The sequence below is a fragment of the Plectropomus leopardus genome, chromosome 4, assembly GCF_026936395.1.
Source record: "Plectropomus leopardus strain MGB_pleo_1.0 chromosome 4, ASM2693639v1, whole genome shotgun sequence".
In the NCBI taxonomy this organism is placed as follows: Eukaryota; Metazoa; Chordata; class Actinopteri; order Perciformes; family Serranidae; genus Plectropomus; species Plectropomus leopardus.
The window spans coordinates 1,097,480-1,117,500 of NC_142179.1; the positions used below are offsets into that span (position 1 = coordinate 1,097,480).

General features: G+C 47.8%; 3 protein-coding genes across 6 annotated transcripts in view; 1 reads left to right on the forward strand and 2 right to left on the reverse strand.

Moving 5' to 3' along the window:
* Positions 1 to 506: 506 nt before the first annotated feature.
* Positions 507 to 9,315, reverse strand: phf19 (PHD finger protein 19). Of its 3 annotated transcripts, none has more exons than XM_088076172.1 (14): positions 8,812 to 9,315; positions 7,220 to 7,397; positions 6,685 to 6,766; positions 6,301 to 6,414; positions 6,017 to 6,111; positions 5,635 to 5,783; positions 5,399 to 5,494; positions 5,115 to 5,304; positions 4,904 to 4,971; positions 3,402 to 3,548; positions 3,038 to 3,101; positions 2,817 to 2,905; positions 2,514 to 2,597; positions 507 to 2,407 (listed from the first exon to the last, which is right to left on the reverse strand). In XM_088076172.1, the coding sequence occupies exons 2-14, from the start codon at positions 7,394 to 7,396 to the stop codon at positions 2,092 to 2,094; spliced, it is 1,671 nt and encodes a 556-aa protein (XP_087932298.1). In that variant the 5' UTR covers position 7,397; positions 8,812 to 9,315; the 3' UTR covers positions 507 to 2,091. The 3 variants fall into 3 exon arrangements, with proteins under 3 accessions (XP_087932298.1, XP_087932296.1, XP_087932297.1); XM_088076170.1 differs by having other exon boundaries at positions 2,514 to 2,600; positions 8,812 to 9,309; XM_088076171.1 differs by having other exon boundaries at positions 2,514 to 2,600; positions 3,038 to 3,098; positions 8,812 to 9,306.
* A 1,274-nt stretch (positions 9,316 to 10,589) lies between these two features.
* Positions 10,590 to 18,310, reverse strand: fibcd1a (fibrinogen C domain containing 1a). Its single transcript, XM_088076173.1, has 9 exons — positions 18,134 to 18,310; positions 16,190 to 16,268; positions 15,462 to 15,574; positions 14,983 to 15,349; positions 14,373 to 14,505; positions 13,867 to 14,003; positions 12,545 to 12,641; positions 11,918 to 12,097; positions 10,590 to 11,317 (listed from the first exon to the last, which is right to left on the reverse strand). Exons 2-9 carry the CDS (start codon positions 16,265 to 16,267, stop codon positions 11,055 to 11,057), a joined length of 1,368 nt encoding a protein of 455 aa, XP_087932299.1. The 5' UTR covers position 16,268; positions 18,134 to 18,310; the 3' UTR covers positions 10,590 to 11,054.
* A 1,343-nt stretch (positions 18,311 to 19,653) lies between these two features.
* LOC121966113 (regulator of G protein signaling 3-like) overlaps positions 19,654 to 20,021 on the forward strand; it is a 22,430-nt gene continuing 22,062 nt past the window's right edge. For both annotated transcript variants that reach the window (XM_088076174.1, XM_088076175.1), the window contains exon 1: positions 19,654 to 19,923. In XM_088076174.1, coding sequence (XP_087932300.1) covers positions 19,895 to 19,923 — 29 coding nt within the window. In that variant the 5' untranslated portion in view covers positions 19,654 to 19,894. The remainder of the gene's footprint in view (positions 19,924 to 20,021) is intronic.

Genomic DNA, 20,021 nt, shown 5'->3' on the forward strand with positions numbered 1-20,021 from the left:
AGAGAACCTTTTGTGTCTGTCCACCTGTCCACGACACACCTGTCCACCTGTCAGTCTGCAGTACAACACACCTGTCCACCTGTCTGTCTACAGGGACCCTCAGGACTACACACCTCTCTGAATGTCTCTTCATGTGTTGTGGTTTTTACCTACAGTTTAACACCTTAATGAGATCAAAGAGATTATCAGCTGACACACACACACACACACACACTCTCACTTTCCGTGCACACACACACACACACACTCTCACTGTCTGCACACACACACACACACACACACACTCTCACTTTCCGTGCACACACACACACACACACACACACACTCTCACTGTCTGCACACACACACACACACTCTCACTGTCTGTACACACACACACACACACACACACACACACGCTCTCACTGTCCGTCTGTGCATACACACACACACACACACACACACACACACACACACACACACACACACACACACACACACACACACACACACAGAGAAACAGGAAGTCAAAGGTCAAACAGTTTTTTTTATTCCAGAGAACGCTGGCAGCTGATTGGTCAGCCGAACATACAAAGAGTCACATGATGAAAACAATCGTTGGACAGCCAATGGAGGGGAGTGTGGTTACCATGGCAGCCGGAGGAGCTGCAGCTTTAAAGTGACAGAGTGAGTTTAACGTCTCAGAGACCGTTAGCACTGTTAGCATTCCTCATTCAAACCAATGGGCGCGTTAGCTTTGAACTAATACCACAGATTAATGTCCGTGATTGATTATCAGGCTGTGAGTCGATCAGATGTTTGCATAGATACCGAACCATAGTGAACAATAGTGCAAGAGATCAGCTGACAGGAAACAACCACGTACTGAACTCTGGGAACTGGAGTTCTCAGACAGGAACAGGAAGTTCATATGAAGCTTCAGAGGTCAGCAAAGGGTCATCAGAGGTCATCTGCCCCCCCCCCCCGCTGCCTGCTGAGGAGTCGCATGACCTCCAGAGGAGTGACATCACACCTCACCTTCACAGGTTCAACAGGGCAGCATACAGAGCGACCAGGCGCTACAGGGAGCTACAGGGAGCAGCCGGGAGCTACAGGGAGCTACAGGGAGCTACAGGGAGCAGCCGGGAGCTACAGGGAGCTACAGGGAGCTACAGGGAGCAGCCGGGAGCTACAGGGAGCTACAGGGAGCAGCCGGGAGCTACAGGGAGCTACAGGGAGCTACAGGGAGCAGCCGGGAGCTACAGGGAGCAGCTGGGAGCTACATGGAGCAGCCAGGAGCAGCAGGGAGCAGCAGGGAGGTACAGGGAGCTACAGGGAGCAGCTGGGAGCTACAGGGAGCAGCCAGGAGCAGCAGGGAGCAGCAGGGAGGTACAGGGAGCTACAGGGAGCAGCAGGGAGGTACAGGGAGGTACAGGGAGCAGCAGGGAGGTACAGGGAGCAGCAGGGAGGTACAGGGAGCAGCAGGGAGGTACAGGGAGCAGCAGGGCGCAGGAGCGTCTGACTGTTTAACATGTCAGAGAAGAAGAAATGACTGAACACAAACACAAACTGTAGAATACAAAACACTCAAATAACACTACTGACTGTGTGTGTGTGTGTGTGTGTATAGATATATATAGATATATATGTGTGTGTGTGTGTGTGTGTGTGTGTGTGCGTGTGTGTGTGTGTGTGTGTGTGTCTTTGGCTGTATATAACATTGGTGTCTATTGCGCTCTAACACTGTTTAAACAGACTCAGTTCAGCTTTGATTCCTCCAAACTCACTTCAGCTTAGACACACTGCTGACACAGGTGAGGGGACATGGACAGGTCAGTGGGGACATGGACAGGTCAGTGGGGACATGGACAGGTCAGTGGGGACGTGGACAAGTCTGCGTGGACATGGACAGTTTTGCAGGGACGTGGACAGGTTTGTGGGGTCGTGGACAGGTTTGTGGGGACATAAATAAAATAAAAACATTAAAATCTGATTGGCTGGTCAGATGGGTAACTGGTGATGTCACTAAGCTGTCAGTGGTTTGGACCAATCAGCAGCCACCTGGCTAAAGCTGATTGGAGGAGGAATCAAAGCGTCCCCTGAGACTCTGTCCTAGTAAGGCGTTGTCCCTTCCCACTCCAGCAGGTACTGGACCGTCCCCTGAGCGGTGACGCGGCGAGCCAGCACCTGGTACCTCTCCCCATTGTTCAGTCTGCCCGCCACTCCGAAATAGGAGGAGATGGAGGAGTGCAGGTGGGAGGAGTCAGACAAGAAGTGGGAGGAGTCTGTGGTCAGGTGGTTTGTAGCTTCTTGGTCCTCCAGCATCCCAGACTCCTCGCCGCCGAGCTCCTCCCCCACCTCACTGCGATTGGCCCACTGGCTGTAGCTGTTGCTAGGTAACTTCCTCTTCCTGCTGCCCACCCTCCTTCTGAGGACACAAAGGTCAAAGGTCAGAGAGAGATGCTCCACAGCTCATCTCCTCTCCTCAAAACGTCTTAAGGCATGTTGACTGCTGGCATGTTCCTGTGGGTTACCTGAAGTGGTAGGAGGCACTGGTGGCAGAGCCAGAGGTGGAGGCATCAGTGGAGTCCTGATCGATACTGACCGCTCGACTGGAGCTACTGAGGAGGAACATCACAGTGTAGTACTGCAGTATATATCATACTGTACAGTATAACGAAGTATAAATACACTGACTAAAACTTTAAACTCAACACTTTGTTCACAGGTTTAAGTCCGACACTTTTTCTAGTCCTCTGACCTCTCAGAGTTACAGAGTCACATTCACACGCTGCTGATTGATTGATTGATTCTTGGTGTATTGATGTGTGTCTGACCTCTTGAGGCTCTGCAGTTCGTCCAGGGTGAAGTCAAAGATGTTGGCCATGTGATGGTTGGAGGTCCAACTGCAGGACAGCTCGTTGTTCTAGACACACACACACACACACACACACACACACACACACACACACACACACACACACACACAGGTCAGTCTGGCTGTGAAGGCAACAGCAGAAAAAGAACAGCAGTGACGGTAGAAACAGACAAATCTTACATTAGGAATGGCATCCTCCAACAGCCACTTGGACTTCCTCTTCTTCCTGTCAGCTAACACACTGCTGACACACACACACACACACACGCACACACACACACACACACACACACACACACACACACACACACACACACTAGAATCAGCTGTCAGGTGTAAACATCACCTGAAGTCCTCAATTTGATGTGTTTGTCTGATCTGAGAGCTGCAGAAACTAAGGAGTCCTACACTCAGTCCTGTCCCTGAATGGACTGCGTCCTGGTTGTAGAACTACAAACTGGAATAAGACCTGGTTTCAGGACTACAAACTGGACTAGGACCTGGTTTCAGGACTACAAATTGGAGGTAAACAAGGGGGACCTACCTGTTCCTGACAGAGCCTTTCTTGCGGCCCTGTCCTCCGTCATTCTGAGCGCGCTCAGGAAAGAGTTTGGAGGGGGGGTTGGGAGGGACTCTGGTCCTCAGGCGAAAGATGCACTTCCTCTTCTTGATCTCCTTTCCGCACAGAAACCTGGACACAGTCGTTAAGATTGATGAGTTCAGGTATAGTACAGATGTAACTCAGGCATACTACAGGTGTAGCTCAGGTTTAATACAATTGTAGTTTAGGGGTGTTTTAGTGTAGTTCAGGTGTTGTACTGGCATAGTTCAGGAGTAGTTCAGGTGTAGCACAGAGGTGTGTTCCAGTGTAGTTCAGATGTAGTACAGAGGTGTGTTCAGGTGTAGTACAGAGGTGTGTTCAGGTGTAGTACAGAGGTGTGTTCCAGTGTAGTTCAGGTGTAGTACAGAGGTGTGTTCCAGTGTAGTTCAGGTGTAGTTCGGGTGTAGCACAGAGGTGTGTTCCAGTGTAGTTCAGATGTAGTACAGAGGTGTGTTCAGGTGTAGTACAGAGGTGTGTTCCAGTGTAGTACAGAGGTGTGTTCCAGTGTAGTTCAGGTGTAGCACAGAGGTGTGTTCCAGTGTAGTTCAGGTGTAGTACAGAGGTGTGTTCAGGTTTAGTACAGAGGTGTGTTACAGTGTGTTCAGGTGTAGTACAGAGGTGTGTTACAGTGTAGCTCAGGTGTAGTACTGAGGTGTGTTCAGGTTTAGTACAGAGGTGTGTTCAGGTGTAGTACAGAGGTGTGTTCCAGTGTAGTTCAGGTGTAGTACAGAGGTGTGTTCAGGTGTAGTACAGAGGTGTGTTCAGATGTAGTACAGAGGTGTGTTCCAGTGTAGTTCAGGTGTAGTTCAGAGGTGTGTTCAGGTGTAGTACAGAGGTGTGTTCAGGTGTAGTACAGAGGTGTGTTCCAGTGTAGTTCAGGTGTAGTACAGAGGTGTGTTCAGGTGTAGTACAGAGGTGTGTTCAGGTGTAGTACAGAGGTGTGTTCAGGTGTAGTACAGAGGTGTGTTCAGATGTAGTACAGAGGTGTGTTCCAGTGTAGTTCAGGTGTAGTACAGAGGTGTGTTCAGGTGTAGTACAGAGGTGTGTTCAGATGTAGTACAGAGGTGTGTTCAGATGTAGTACAGAGGTGTGTTCCAGTGTAGTTCAGGTGTAGTACAGAGGTGTGTTCAGGTGTAGTACAGAGGTGTGTTCAGGTGTAGTACAGAGGTGTGTTCAGGTGTAGTTCAGGTGTAGTACAGAGGTGTGTTCAGGTGTAGTTCAGGTGTAGCACAGAGGTGTGTTCAGGTGTAGTTCAGGTGTAGTACAGAGGTGTGTTCAGGTGTAGTTCAGGTGTAGTACAGAGGTGTGTTCCAGTGTAGTTCAGGTGTAGTACAGAGGTGTGTTCAGGTGTAGTTCAGGTGTAGCACAGAGGTGTGTTCCAGTGTAGTTCAGGTATAGTACAGAGGTGTGTTCAGGTGTAGTACTGTAGGTGAGCTCAGCCTTACTTGCTCTTGTATTTGTTTAAAGCGTCCAGCAGGTGCTGCCCCCTCTCTGCCAGAGGAGTGTTGGACAGCTGAACAACAGAGAGACACACAGATTAGAACCAGGACTGGATCAGTACACATCAGTCTGGATCAGTCTGCATCAATCTGGATCAGTCTGGATCTGTCTGGATCCGTCTTGTTCAGTCCGGTTCAGTTTGGATCAGTCTGGTACCTTGCCGAGCTGTAGGTGGTCCCAGTTTGCAGACACGAAGGCGAGGATCTCATCCAGCTCGAAGTATTTCTTCTTGCTGCTGACGGACAGGTTGTACAGGACGAGGTGGACCACGTCCACCCAGCGCAGGGACAGGCGGCGCACATACTCAGATCCTTTATTACACACCGAGCACAGGAAGAGGTAAAACCTGAGGAGGAGCAGGAGGAGGACAGTTTAACCAGAGGAGGAGGAAGAGCAGGAGGAGATCAGTTCAATCAGAGGAGGAGGTGCTGTGACTGTACCTGTCTCCAAACATCATGGCCTCCTGCAGACACTGTGTGCACGCCTCATGGAACCACTGCTGACACCTGAAACACTGCAGCATCTTCAGGTACCACCTGTACACACACACAGGTGCATGATGACATCACCACCCACCCACCCACACCCACACCCACACCCACACCCACACACACACACACAAGTACATGATGACATCATCACTGACAGTGTGCTGCTCTGTGATTGGTGGTCTTACTCTCCGGGGCCTCCACAGTAACAGTAACACTGCTGCTGGTTGGTTCGGTGCTGAGAGTCCCAGTCCAGAGAGTCCAGATCGTACAGCAGAACCTGCTTCATGGCTGACAGAGCTCTGGATATAGGACCTTTCTTTAGAGCGCCCCCTTTCTGTCAGGAGGACAAACACACACACAGACAGAGACAGAGACAGACAGAGACATAGAGACAGGGACACACAGAGACACAGACGCAGACAAATGTTTTCTGATGAGGAATACTCTCAGGCTTCATACACATTTTCAAATATGTGTGTGTGTGTGTGTGTGTGTGTGTGTGTGTGTGTGTGTGTGTGTGTGTATGTGTGTGTGTGTGTGTGTGTGTGTGTGTGTGTGTGTGTGTACCCGGACAGCCAGAGCGAAGACACAACGTCTACAGAACCAGGGACTGGGACTGACGCTGCCTTCTACAGGAGGGACGTGGCACTGCTGGTGGAAACCTGGAGGACACACATACGGATGTCTCATCAGACACACAGTCAAGTCTGTCTCCGCTGTCCCCTGTCCACTGGTGTCTCCATGTATGTCAGGTATGTCATACAGAGCAAAGCAGAGCACACATGAACACAGTATAATGATCACATGTGGACATGTCCAGCTGTGTGGACGTGTCCCGCTGTCTCACTCACCGATGCCGCATTTCCCACAGATCAGGATCTGGTTGTTGTGCTCTGATTGGCTGTCGGAGTTTGGCTCCGCCTTTCGACACATGGAGCAGCGAGGCTCCTCCCCCGGCACTCCAGCTGCACCGTGATTGGACGAAAAATATGATGGACGTTCAGAGACAAGACATCAGATGGACAGAGAAACAGCACGAGAGAAACATTAATAGACCTGTCTGTCTCTCTGTCTCTGTCCACCTGTCTGTCTGTGTCTGTCCACCTGTCTGTCTGTGTGTGTCTGTCCACCTGTCTGTCTGTCTCCGTCCACCTGTCTGTATCTTAATGTCTGTCTATTTGTCTCCATCCACCTGTCTGTCTGTCTGTCCTTGTCTCCACCTGTCTGTCTCTTACCGTGCTGGATGTCCTTCCAGAGGACCCAGAATTTGGAGTTGTCCTCAAACGTGACGTAGCAGCTCTGCCTGGGCGGGCTCACCTGTCCACCAATCACAGCACAGAGACTTATACCAGCCAATCAGAGACAGTGTGTGTGTGTGTGTGTGTGTGTGTGTGTGTGTCACTGTGCGTTCACACCAAACTCAAAGATAAAATTTCCTGTTGTGTATTAGTGTGTGTTAATGTGTGTATTAGTGCGTGTATCAGTGTGTATTAATGCATGTATTAGTATGTGTATCAGTATGTGTTAATGTGTGTATCAGAGTGTATTAGTGTGTGTATCAGAGTGTATTAGTGTGTGTATCAGAGTGTGTTAATGTGTGTATCAGTGTGTATTAGTGTGTGTATCAGAGTGTGTTAATGTGTGTATCAGAGTGTATTAGTGTGTGTATCAGAGTGTGTTAATGTGTGTATCAGAGTGTATTAGTATGTGTATCAGAGTGTGTTAATGTGTGTATCAGTGTGTATTAGTGTGTGTATCACTGTGTGTTACCCTCTGTATCTTGCCCAGGTAGTAGAGTCCATCCGACCAATGACAGAGGACAAACTGTCCAACACTCAGGCTGGAATCCGCCTCCTCTCCGTCCTCCAGGCCCCTCCCCCTCCGACAAGCCCCTCCTCCAAGAGGAGACTCCAGAGGACAGAAGTCCTCAATCAGGTCCTCAAACATCCTGCAGAGAAACACAGCCAATCAGAGGACAGTATTACAGAAACACAGCCAATCAGAGGACAGTATTACAGAAACACAGCCAATCAGAGGACAGTATTACAGAAACACAGCCAATCAGAGGACAGTATTACAGAAACACAGCCAATCAGAGGACAGTATTTGCATGTGTGTACAGATGTTCCCTATGTGATGTCATCAGAGGGTGTGGTCCCTCTCAGGGCGCCGTTAAACCCGTGGTGGCGAGGACGGACAGCAGTTGATATGTTGAGTCATGTGACTGTCAGCTGACTGAACATGATGATGTCATCACTGCCAGTTTCAGGTGGCGTGTCACCGTGGTGATCCAGTCTCTGGTCCATACAGCCCTGCCTGTCACACACACACACACTGTCACACACACACACACACACACACACACACACTGTCACACACACACACACACTGTCACACACACACACACACACACACACTGTCACACACACACTGTCACACGCTGGAGGACATCACACTACAGGACGCTGTTTGATTCTGAGTCATAAGGTGAAGACAATGAAAGAGAGAGAGACACACAGAAGAACTGAGAGACAGACAGGAGGAAAGAGAGACAGACAGGAGGACAGAGAGACAGACAGGAGGACAGAGAGACAGACAGGAGGACAGAGAGAGAGACAGACAGGAGGACAGAGAGAGAGACAGACAGGAGGACAGAGGGAGAGACAGACAGGAGGACGGAGAGAGAGACAGACAGGAGGACAGAGAGAGAGACAGACAGGAGGACAGAGGGAGAGACAGACAGGAGGACAGAGAGAGAGACAGACAGGAGGACAGAGAGAGACAGACAGGAGGACAGAGAGAGAGACAGACAGGAGGACAGAGGGAGAGACAGACAGGAGGACAGAGAGAGAGACAGACAGGAGGACAGAGAGAGAGACAGACAGGAGGACAGAGAGAGAGACAGACAGGAGGACAGAGGGAGAGACAGACAGGAGGACAGAGGGAGAGACAGACAGGAGGACAGAGAGAGAGACAGACAGGAGGACAGACAGACAGGAGGACAGAGAGAGAGACAGACAGGAGGACAGAGAGAGAGACAGACAGGTTGTGATTCATTCCTAAACTCTCAGGGGGGTTTTGACACGTCGGAGCATGCGCAGTGGACCCTCCCATCAGCACCGACAGACATGAAACCGTTAAATTACCGTCATTTACCGTTAACCCCCGTTAATTACCGGTATTTACCTCCGCCGTCCTCTTGACCAGTCAGCCCGGGTTACTGGACCGATAAACAGATCAATAACCCGGGTCACAGCCGGTTTGTCCCTCCTTTAGTCCCGGCGTCCTCTGTCTCCATTAAACAGCGATAATACACCGCTATGACGCGGGACACACCTGTCTCAGCTCCTCTGTGTCCTCACCTCCTCTGTGTCCTCCGCTCCTCTGTGTCCTCCGCTCCTCTGTGTCCTCCGCTTCTCTGTGTCCTCGGCTCCTCTGTGTCCCCCGGTGTCCTCTGAGCCGTGGACAGGCGTTATTGATCCGACACACAGACTGGACTCTACGGGGACAGACGGACACCTCAGTGTCTCTGCCTCTCTGTCTGTCTTCTCCGTTCTCTGTCTCTCTGTCTGTCCCTCCTCTCCCTCTGTCTCAGTTTTCGTGGCGCTGAACTTCAAACTCCATCAGCCGCCATTTTTCACTTTTCCCGCGGTTCCCAGGGGGCGGGTCCCCATCATTTACATAAGCTACGTCATCACGTCAGCAGTACGGCCTGTGTCTCATTCAGAAGTCCGTTCACATTTTCACTGATTTAAGACCCGACTGTCTCACTGTGAGCTGGACTTCAGGACCCGCTGAGGACAGAGACAACCTCACATGTCCACTTTAGACCAAGCCGATGTCTTCTTCATTCACTGATATTGAACACATGTGTTCATATGACCTGTAACTGCTGTCTACACTCTGCAGACCTGGACACATAATATATAATAATAACTTTATTTATATAATAATAACTTTATTTATATAATAATAACTTTATTTATATAATGATAACTTTATTTATATAATGATAACTTTATTTATATAATAATAACTTTATTTATATAGTAGTAGCAAAGGCAGGAACTCTGGGAATAAAAAAAACAGACATCAGCAACCAAGTCAAACAGAGAAAGGTGTCGGACAGTCTAAAAGACCAGAACAAAGTACATATACAAAGGTCAACAAGAATAAATCAAATTTTAGAAGTTTTTAGAAAATATGAAAATAAATACAATAAAAGACGATAAAGATGATAAAAGAGGAAATCTAACAAGACGAGACATGTCCACACTCATCAAGTCCATGGAGATCCATCCAGTTTATTTTGCCTTTATTATTATTATTATTATTATTATTATTATTATTATTATTATTATTATTATTATTATTTGAGCTCATTTTGCTGTTTGTTTCTTTTACTTCTTTTGTTAGTATATATTTTTATTTTTTGGTGCTTTTTATATACATATATTTATATGTGCCTACTTTTTCACGTACAGTGTTTGGTATATCTGGATTACATGTAATCTGAATTGTGTAATCAGATTATGAAAAATAAATAAATAAAGAACAGTCCCCAACAACAATCATCCCAGATTACATGTAAATAAAATGTGTGATTAGAATGTCATTTTTCATGTCATTTTCGTGGATTACTTGATGACATTTTTGAGTCTGTTGTTAAAATCATAAATTATGTTATTTGATGATTAACGCTCGTGCAGCTGGTCTGATGCTGACGTTTCTCAGAGCACTGATTTAAAACAGAGGACAGTAATATTTTACATGAATGTGGCTGCGTCCTTTTTTAGTGTGGGGTGAAATATTTTCACTGTTTGATTTTGAAGACATCAAAGAATGTATTTTAGACTTATTGTAGGAGCTGAGCTGCAAATTCACTGATTACACTCAAATACACAATCTGGACTACATTTAGGACACATGCATCAACACACACACAGTTATCACAACAGGAAGAAGAAAAGAGACTAAAATGAGACAAACAGGCCTAAAGGGTTAATAACAAACAGTCCCTAAGGGGTCAATAACAAACCGTCCCTAAAAGATTAACAACAAACAGTCCCTTAAGGGTTAATAAGGAACAGTCCCTAAAGGGTTAATAAATGAAGCTAAAGGAAAAACAAACAGCAGGAAGTCCGTCAGAAACTCTTTATTGATCCTTCAGCTCTGACATCATCAATAAGAAAATTTATTGATCAGAAAGATAAAACAACTGATTATCATATTTTATAAAACACACAAACACACGGTTGTTGTTTCTGAAGCTGCTGACCACAGGTCACAGGTCACAGGTCAGAGGTCACAGGTCAGAGGTCATGCTGTGTGTTTACGGATCAGTGGACGCAGCGACACCTGGTGGTTTAAAAACTCACAGCAGCTCCACAATTTAACTGGTTTATTCTCTGCAGGAAAATCATCCATTAATGCTTTATTGATTAGGTTTCAAGGTCAAAGGTCAGGTTTAGTTCAGGTTTAAGAGTCAGGAGTCAAGTTTAGTTCAGGTTTAAGAGTCAGGAGTCAGGTTTGGTTCAGGTTTAAGAGTCAGGAGTCAGGTTTGGTTCAGGTTTAAGGGGCAGGGGTCAGGTTTAGGATCAAATGATCAGGAGTCCCGTTTAGTATTAGGTCGTATCTTCATCTCAGTGAACCTTAGCGAGTACTGCCAGCCTGTCCAGCTGGACCACTCCACACCATCAGCGTAGGAGGCGTGGCCTCCCCTCAGGTACTGCCCATTGAGGTTGGAGGTGTGGCAGTTACGGTACCACCACGCCCCCTGGTAATACGCTGCACAGTTGTTCTCTGACTGGTCCTGGTCCCGGTCTTTGGTGGTGAACTGCATCCCAGAGTGCTTCAGGAGGGAGTCACCTGGACAGGAGAACACCCGTTAGCATCATGTAGTGCTGTATAGAGACAGACTGCATTTAAGCCCCGCCCCCAGCAGAGCTGAAAACAGTCGCTCTCCGCTGACTCTGCTGCCCAACAGGAACGCAGAGTCATTAAAGTCTGAGGGCTGCTCTGTGTCGGGACGCTCTACCAACGTGGTAAAAAACAATCTTTTGAGTGAAAAGATGTGAGACGTCAGCAGGCAGATTTGGAGAAATTGGAATACTGACACTCGGCGTGCCAACGGGCAGCGATTTTTTAATCTATCCGGACAAATGGTGAAGGCTGCAGCAGCACCTGAGCTGTGACACACCTGGTGATGATCTTTGTATCGTCACTGTTGATTTAATCAAATTGCTGTAAATATAAAAGTGCGTCACTCTGGCATTTCTCACAGATCAGCAGCTGAGGAGGAGAGAGATGAACCAACAACATTCAGCCGTGTCCACTCTGAGAGCCACAAGGAGCTGAAATCCTCCTCTGACCGGCTGAGTTTCAGTCCGTGGTCACGTGGCGCTGATAATTTAACCCTGTGGTGGACGTGGTCTCCAGAGTCTGACTGTGCAGTACTGACAGTGATACCTGCTGTCCCTGAGTACTGGTCCACCATCAGCGGGTATCCATCCTCCTCGGGGTTCACCGAGTCCAGACCAACAGAGAAATCACCATAATGAGCAAATGCCGTGGCATTATCGAAGTCCGCCATGTCGATCCGTAACTCATAACCGCCTGATCTGGTGAGAGAGTAGATCCTCTGGAGACCTGAGAGACAGAGACAAAGAGACAGACAGACAGACAGACAGACAGACAGACAGACAGACAGTTGTGTTATTTCAAGGGTCCAGACTCAGAGTTTCTTGAATCATTGTTCAGTTCTGTCCAAACCAGAACGTCTCTGTCTCTCTGTCTGTCTGTCCGACTGTCTGTGGTTCAGGTGTATTAAACTGTGGTAGGTGAAGATGTAGATCTGATGCTCCTGTACGCTGATGACACCTGAAGCTGCACCTGAAGGTGGACCTGAAGGTGCACCTGAAGGTGCACCTGAAGCTGCACCTGAAGCTGCACCTGGACACGTCTGGTTTATACACCTCATTTTCAAAATGCTTGGAGAATTTTGACCAAAAAAAAATTTACTCAGAACCCAAAAAGTTGGTTCTGGAGCCATTGACACCCACTGAGTGAGTGTGTGTGTGCGTGTGTGTGTCAGACCTAGCCAGTGCTCTCCTGTAGTTTTTCCGAACCCGTCTCTGTACGCCGCCCAGTCCCGGAAAAAATTCACAGAGCCGTCCTCCCTCCTCTGGATCACCTGAACTCACACACACACACACACACACACACACACACACACACACACACAGACACACCACACAGGCACACACACACAGACACAGACACACACACACCTTGTTTTATGTATTGATGGGCTGCAGGTGAGAGCAGGACAGCTCACAGCTACCTGTTAGTGGTGTTGTCATGGAGACGGCTCACTAACAAGCTCAGAATGACAAACAGGTCAACATGTTAATCAGCTGATCCGAAAACCTGAGCGCCTCACAGCTGTTCACCTGACGACCACCAGAGGACACTGTTGCTGCTGTGTGTATCTGTGTGTGTGTGTGTGTGTGTGTGTGTGTGTGTGTGTGTGTGCCTGTGTCTGAGTGTGTGTGTGAGTGTCTGTGTGTGTGTGTGTGTGTGTGTGTGTGTGTGTCTGTGTGTGTGTGTGTGTGTGTGTGTGTGTGTGTGTGTGTGTGTGTGTGTGTGTGTGTCTGTGTGTGTGTGTGTGTGTGTGTGTGTGTGTGTGTGTGTGTGTGTGTGTGTGTGTGTGTGTGTGTGTGTGTGTGTGTGTGTGTGTGTCTGTGTGTGTGTGTGTGTGTGTGTGTGTGTGTGTGTGTGTGTGTGTGTGTGTGTGTGTCTGTGTGTGTGTGTGTGTGTGTCTGTGTGTGTGTCTGTGTGTGTGTGTGTGTGTGTGTGTGTGTGTGTGTGTGTGTGTGTGTGTGTGTGTGTGTGTGTGTCTGTGTGTGTGTGTGTGTGTGTGTGTGTGTGTGTGTGTGTGTGTGTCTGTGTGTGTCTGTGTGTGTGTGTGTGTGTGTGTGTGTGTGTGTGTGTGTCTGTGTGTGTGTCTGTGTGTGTGTGTGTGTGTGTGTGTGTCTGTGTGTGTGTCTGTGTGTGTGTGTGTGTGTGTGTGTGTGTGTGTGTGTGTGTGTCTGTGTGTGTGTGTGTGTGTGTGTGTGTGTGTGTGTGTGTGTGTGTGTGTGTGTGTGTGTGTGTGTGTGTGTGTGTGTGTGTGTGTGTGTGTGTGTGTGTGTGTCTGTGTGTGTGTGTGTGTGTCTGTGTCTGTGTGTGTGTGTGTGTGTGTGTGTGTGTGTGTGTGTGTGTGTGTGTGTCTGTGTGTGTGTGTGTGTGTGTGTGTGTGTGTGTGTGTGTGTGTGTGTGTGTGTGTGTGTGTGTGTGTGTGTGTGTGTGTGTGTGTGTGTGTGTGTGTGTGTGTGTGTGTGTGTATGTGTCCGTGTGTGTGTGTGTGTGTTACAGACCGTCCATCCTCCTCCGTCAGTCGTCATGTCGCAGTAAACCATGAAGCCGTCGGGTTCATGAGTCGGAAACACAGAATAAACTCCGTCCTGAGAGACACCGGACACCAGGACATCACTGCAGTCTCTGGGTCTCACAGCTGAGAGACGGACAGAGACACAGAGAGACAAAGAGATGGACAGAGACACAGAGGGACAAAGAGATGGACAGAGACACAGAGGGACAAAGAGATGGACAGAGAGACAGACGGGAGGTGATTCTGTGTGGAAGCTGGTACTTCATTCAACTGTGTAGTGTGTATCAGTGTGTATGGTGTGTATTACCTGTGTAGTGTGTATCAGTGTGTATGGTGTGTATTACCTGTGTAGTGTGTATCAGTGTGTATGGTGTGTATTACCTGTGTAGTGTGTATCAGTGTGTATGGTGTGTATTACCTGTGCAGTGTGTATCAGTGTGTATAGTGTGTATTACCTGTGCAGTGTGTATCAGTGTGTATGGTGTGTATTACCTGTGTAGCTGTTGTGGTTGTGCAGCTCTGTGTTGAGTCTCCTCAGACTCTCCGTCTCCCTCTGCAGGCTGAGCAGAGAATCACTGAACCCTGCGACCAGCTTCAGCACACCTGAGTGACTGTCAGACAGCACCTGCACAGGTGAGACAGACACACCTGAGTGATTGTCACATCTACCTGTATGATGTCACATCGACCTGTGTGATGTCATATCGACCTGTGTGATGTCACATATACCTGTAAGATGTCACAGTTACCTGTATGACATCACAGTTACTTAACTACCTGTCATATCTACATTTACGATGTCCCATCTACCTATGTGATGTCACAGTTACCTGTGATGTCACATCTACCTGTGTGATGTCACAGTTATCTGTGATGTCACATCTACTTGTGTGATGTCACAGTTACCTGTGCAATGTCAGTTACCTGTGTGATGTCAAATCTACCTGTGTGATGTCACAGTTACCTGTGATGTCACATCTACCTCTGTGATGTCACAGTCACCTGTGTGATGTCACAGTCACCTGTGTGATGTCACAGTTACCTGTGCGATGTCACAGTTACCTGTGCAATGTCACATCTACCTGTGCGATGTCACAGTTACCTGTATGATGCGGCCCTGCTCGCTCTGCAGTCCGTCCAGTCTCTGGTCGAGGACACTTTGACCTCTTTTCAACAAATCAGCTTCCAGCCTCAGGTTGTGGGCGTGGCCTGATAGCACCTTCAGCTCCTCGGCCAGCTTATGGACCAATCCCGTGTCCTGCCAGTCGTCTGCGTTGTGATTGGACAGCGCACGCAGCAGAGACGTCTGCAGCGCCTCCCAGCGCAGGAAGTTCTCGCTGTAGTCCGGACAGTTCGGGTCCAGGAAGATGCTGATCGGCTCGCCGTCTGCGACGCGGGACACTGACACCAGGGCGCCAGACTCTTTGGGATTGGTCGAGATAACAGGTGAGGAGGAGGAGGCTCTGCTCCTGTTACAATGACAACCAGGGAGAGATTGTCAGACAGGTAGGACAGATGGACAGGCAGACAGATAGATAGAGAGACAGACAGAGGGACAGGTGGACAGACAGGTGTGTGTACCTGCTGAATGGGAGGGGAAACTGGTTCAGGTGCAGGATGATGAACGTAGCTGTGATGACGAAGGCGATGATGCCGAGCGTGACGACAGACCAAAACAGGAAGCTGCAGCATCTCTAAACATACACACACACACACACACACACACACACACACACACACACACACACACACACTCAGATCACTTGTCACCTTCAATCAGTTCAGTGAAAAAAAATTTAAAGTTTCGGTCATCAGCTCTCTGACAGACTGTCCTATAACATCAGAGGACACCAGAAGGCTGTGTGGACAGGGACTGGGGGGCAAGGTGTGATGGTGTTTTGGGGGACATGTCCCCTGAGGTGTCTCTCTGTGTTGAGTCCTCAGCAGACGTCAGTGAAGGCGACATCTGCTGCAGATTAAAGACTCTCTGATCCGACACTTTAACTCCAGATTAACAGGATTTACCCACTCTGAGCCTCCGTCCACGTCTGTCCCTGTCCACGTCTGTCCCTGTCCACGTCTGTCCCTGTCCACGTCTGTCCCTGTCCACGTCTGTCTCTGTCCACTTCCTGTCTCTCTGTCTGTGTGTTTTTGATGTTTACAGTTTGTTGAAATCATGAAAACTTCAACATGTTTTTTCAGGTCAGTGGTTGGTGTGTGTGTGCATGTGTGTGTGTGCGTGTGTGTGTGTGTGCATGTGTGTGTGTGCATATGTGCGTGTGTGTGTGTGTGTGTGTGTGTGTGTGTACCTTGTGTTTGTTTGGTCGTTTGCTGTCCAGCTCTGAGCTGCTGTTGTTCATGATGGTCCACCTGTCGTTCAGCATCATCCTGAGACACACAGCAGAGACACGTCAGTCCACAGGACAGTCCTCAGGTCAGTCCTCAGGTCAGTCCTCAGGTCAGTCCTCAGGTCAGTCCTCAGGACAGTCCTCAGGTCAGTCCACCTCCAGCAGCCTGAGGATGCAGCAGCTGCTGCAAAGCCTGATGGGAGCTGTAGTTGTTTGAGCCTTTCTGTGAGACGTTTCTGCTGCTCGTAGAGCTGAACAGGAAACCATCGGCAACATGTTCCTGCTGTCAGTGTTCCTTCAAAATAGAAGTCTTTGTTTTTAACCAAAGACACAGAACATGAGGTCTGTCTCCTCGCTCATTTATTCACCCAGAATCCTTCACTCCTGTCAATCATCTGATCACTTTCAGTCTAGTGTCTCAAACCTGCTCAGACTCCCCCTGTAGACGTTAGAACCCCCAACATTACATCTGCATTCTGTTGTTGATCTCTAGGACCTTCTTATGCATCTCTAGAACCACATAAACCACCTGTAGAACCCTATAATTGGGCTTTAGCACTGACCTGTAGAACCTATGATCTGAAACGTTCCTGTCCTGTTAGAACCCCCCTCACAGACCTACAGAGCCACCGGATCTCTAGAACTGTGCCGCTAAAGGAGTGACGTCTCCTGGTCTCTGCAGGACACTTTCAGGAAATGAAGCGTCCTCGTTCTTCTCTGCCGTTCCTCAGACTGAGTCACAGAGATGTGACGTCAAGTTTACGAGGAAGAGGAGAGACGCATTTTAAAGATTCGCGGTTAAAGACTCGTCAATGTCGTGTCAGTAAAGACTCGCGGTTAAAGACTCGGCGATGTCGTGTCAGTAAAGACTCGCGGTTAAAGACTCGTTGCGAGGTAAAGCTGAGCAGCTGTTGAGCGTCTGTTTCTGTCAGAGTCACTTTAGTTTGATTCCTCAGAGTCTTTGAACGCCTCGCAGCTTAAACTGACTCACTGTTCATTTATTTATTCATTTTATTTATTAAAGTACCAAAATTCATCAGTCTGACGCTGAAATAAGAACAACAGTTTCTGACCCTAAAACCTCAGTGACATGTTTTCATACACAGATTAAATCTGATGATAATCTGATTTCACTTTCACACTGACACACACAAACACAGATACACACACACACACACACACACACAGACACATACACAGATACACACAGACACACACACACACACACAGATACACACACACACACACACACACACACACACACTGACACACACAAACACAGATACACACACACACACACACACACACACAGACACATACACAGATACACACACACAGATACACACACTGACACACACACTGACACACACACACACACACACACACACACACACACACACACACACACACACACACACACACACAGATACACACACACACACACACACAGATACACACACACACACACACACACACACACACACACACAGATACACACACACACACACACACAGACACACTGACACACACTGACACATACACAGATACACACAGACACACACACACAGATACGCACACACATACACACACACTTACACACACACACACACACACTTGAGGTGAAATCAGACACTAAAATGCTGAATTTCAGTGTGACCACTTTTTAAAATGTGTCTTCATAGTTTTTTCATAATAATCGTAAAAATAATAAACTTAAAAACCTTTTTACAAATAAAATGATTTAAACAAGAATTTAAACACAAAAATACATTTAAACTGTTGAAGAAAGTCAAATAATTCATTTAAAAAACCTGAATAAAGCTCAGAGTCACTTTCTGCTTCAGATCAAAGTGACAAACTAACAATCACTTATTGATCACTGACGGTAATAATCAATAACCTTACCTGTCTCTCTGTCTGTCCGTCTTCTGTCTGTCTGTGCGTCTTCTCCACAAGACGATGAAGAAACAAAACTTTATTTATCCTTCAGAAAAAAGCATTGTGTTTTCAGATCGTCATGGAGACAGGGACCATCTGCTGAGCAGCGGGACGAGGGACACCGACTCACCCTGACGGACAGAGACGGAGGGACAGCGGGGGGGACAGAGGGGAGGACAGAGGGAGGGACAGAGGGAGGCGTGATGCTGTGATAATCTCTTTAGCACAGATTGGCTTCAGCTGTCACACTTAACACAACAACTTCACAACATTCAGAAATCAACTACACATCAGAGTACTTCTGAGTACTTGTACTGCACTGCAGGTACTACACCCACTGCAGCTGCACACTGTATATTTACAAACAAACAATAAACTTTATGAGTCTGAGGACGAAGCGTTTGACCTCTGGACTGATGTGGACAAAAAGAGGACGACTGATCGCAGACTCAGAGTCACATCTGAAACCTGCTCCAGACCCAAAACCACCTCAAGTCCCTCCAAGTACTGTGTGCTGCTGGTACTCTTACTGTATCAGAGTACTTTTACTGTGTGCTGCTGGTACTCTTACTGTATCAGAGTACTTGTACTGTGTGCTGCTGGTACTCTTACTGTAACAGAGTATTTGTACTGCAGTAGAGGGGCTGAGTACTCCATCAGTAAACAAATGTCAGTTTCTCCTTAAATTGTCAGTTTTCTGAACGGGCTTTGGTGTACTGCACACACACACACACACACACACACACACACACACTCTGTTAATGACAAACACATGTAGACTCCCCCCCACACACACAGCAGGAAGTGACCTCATCCTGACTCTCTGAATCAACACCACAGGAAACTGAGGGGTGGCTTTTCACAATAAAAGCCTGGTTAAACACATCATGGTCCCCCTCTGAACTCCTCTTGACTCCCTCTCTTGACTCCCCCTCTGGACTCCTCTTGTGGACTCCTCCTCTGGACTCCTCTTGTGGACTCCCCCTCTGGACTCCTCTTGTGGACTCCCCCTCTGGACTCCTCCTCTGGACTCCTCCTCTGGACTCCTCCTCTGGACTCCTCCTCCTCCTCCTGCAGCTCTTATTCCTCAGATTTGACGGACAGTCTGGGTCAGTGAGTTCAGTAATTATTGATCTGAATGGATCAATAACTTCACTGTCTGTGTTCTGATTTGGTTTTATGATTAATTATTAATCAGCTTTAATGATTGATTATTAATCAGCTTTAATGATTGATTATCAATCAGCTTTAATGATTGATTATTAATCGAATGAGTTTAATATCAACAGTCTCAGCTCTCTGCCTGTAAAAAACAGACTTTCAAGTCCAGCTTCTGTGTTGAAGAGGAAGATCATGAGACGAGAGCAGCCGCTGAGTCCCTGAGGACCTCAGGAGGAGACACTGAGACAGAGAGACAGAGAGGCTTTTGTGTTGAAGGTGCAGACAGGAAGTGTGGATGTGTGTTAGTTTTAACTTGACGGGGTGAAGTTCAGCTTCTGGTTTGAATTTTTTTTCCTTCAGAGGGAAAATTTCAGAAACACAAACAGCACAGAGACCAACACTGAGGCCAGGGACACTGGGAGGACCGGGACACTGAGAGGACCGGGACACTGAGAGGACCGGGACACTGAGAGGACCGGGACACTGAGAGGACTGGGACACAGTCAGACTGTTAAACTGGTTGTTAAACTGGTTGTTAAACTGGTGTTGAGCAGTGTTCAGCCTCAGATGGACGAGCGTCTGTGCAGCAGAAACAGGTGAGACTGATTTTATTCAGACGGTTAAAATTTAAAATCAGACTTACTGTGACCGAAGATGAATTTAAAAACTGACTTTATAAAAACTGATTTAATAA

Coding starts and splice junctions, on each gene's coding strand:
- phf19 (XM_088076170.1), bottom strand. CDS start 7,396: ATGTTTGAGGACCTGATTGAGGACTTCTGTCCTCTGGAGTCTCCTCTT. Junction 5,495..5,634: donor TACTGTGGAGGCCCCGGAGA/GTAAGACCACCA, acceptor GTGTGTGTACAG/GTGGTACCTGAAGATGCTGC. Junction 5,305..5,398: donor GCCATGATGTTTGGAGACAG/GTACAGTCACAG, acceptor GCTCCTCCTCAG/GTTTTACCTCTTCCTGTGCT.
- fibcd1a (XM_088076173.1), bottom strand. CDS start 16,267: ATGATGCTGAACGACAGGTGGACCATCATGAACAACAGCAGCTCAGAG. Junction 12,098..12,544: donor TACAGGAGAGCACTGGCTAG/GTCTGACACACA, acceptor TCTGTCTCTCAG/GTCTCCAGAGGATCTACTCT. Junction 11,318..11,917: donor CCAGTACTCAGGGACAGCAG/GTATCACTGTCA, acceptor TCTCCTGTCCAG/GTGACTCCCTCCTGAAGCAC.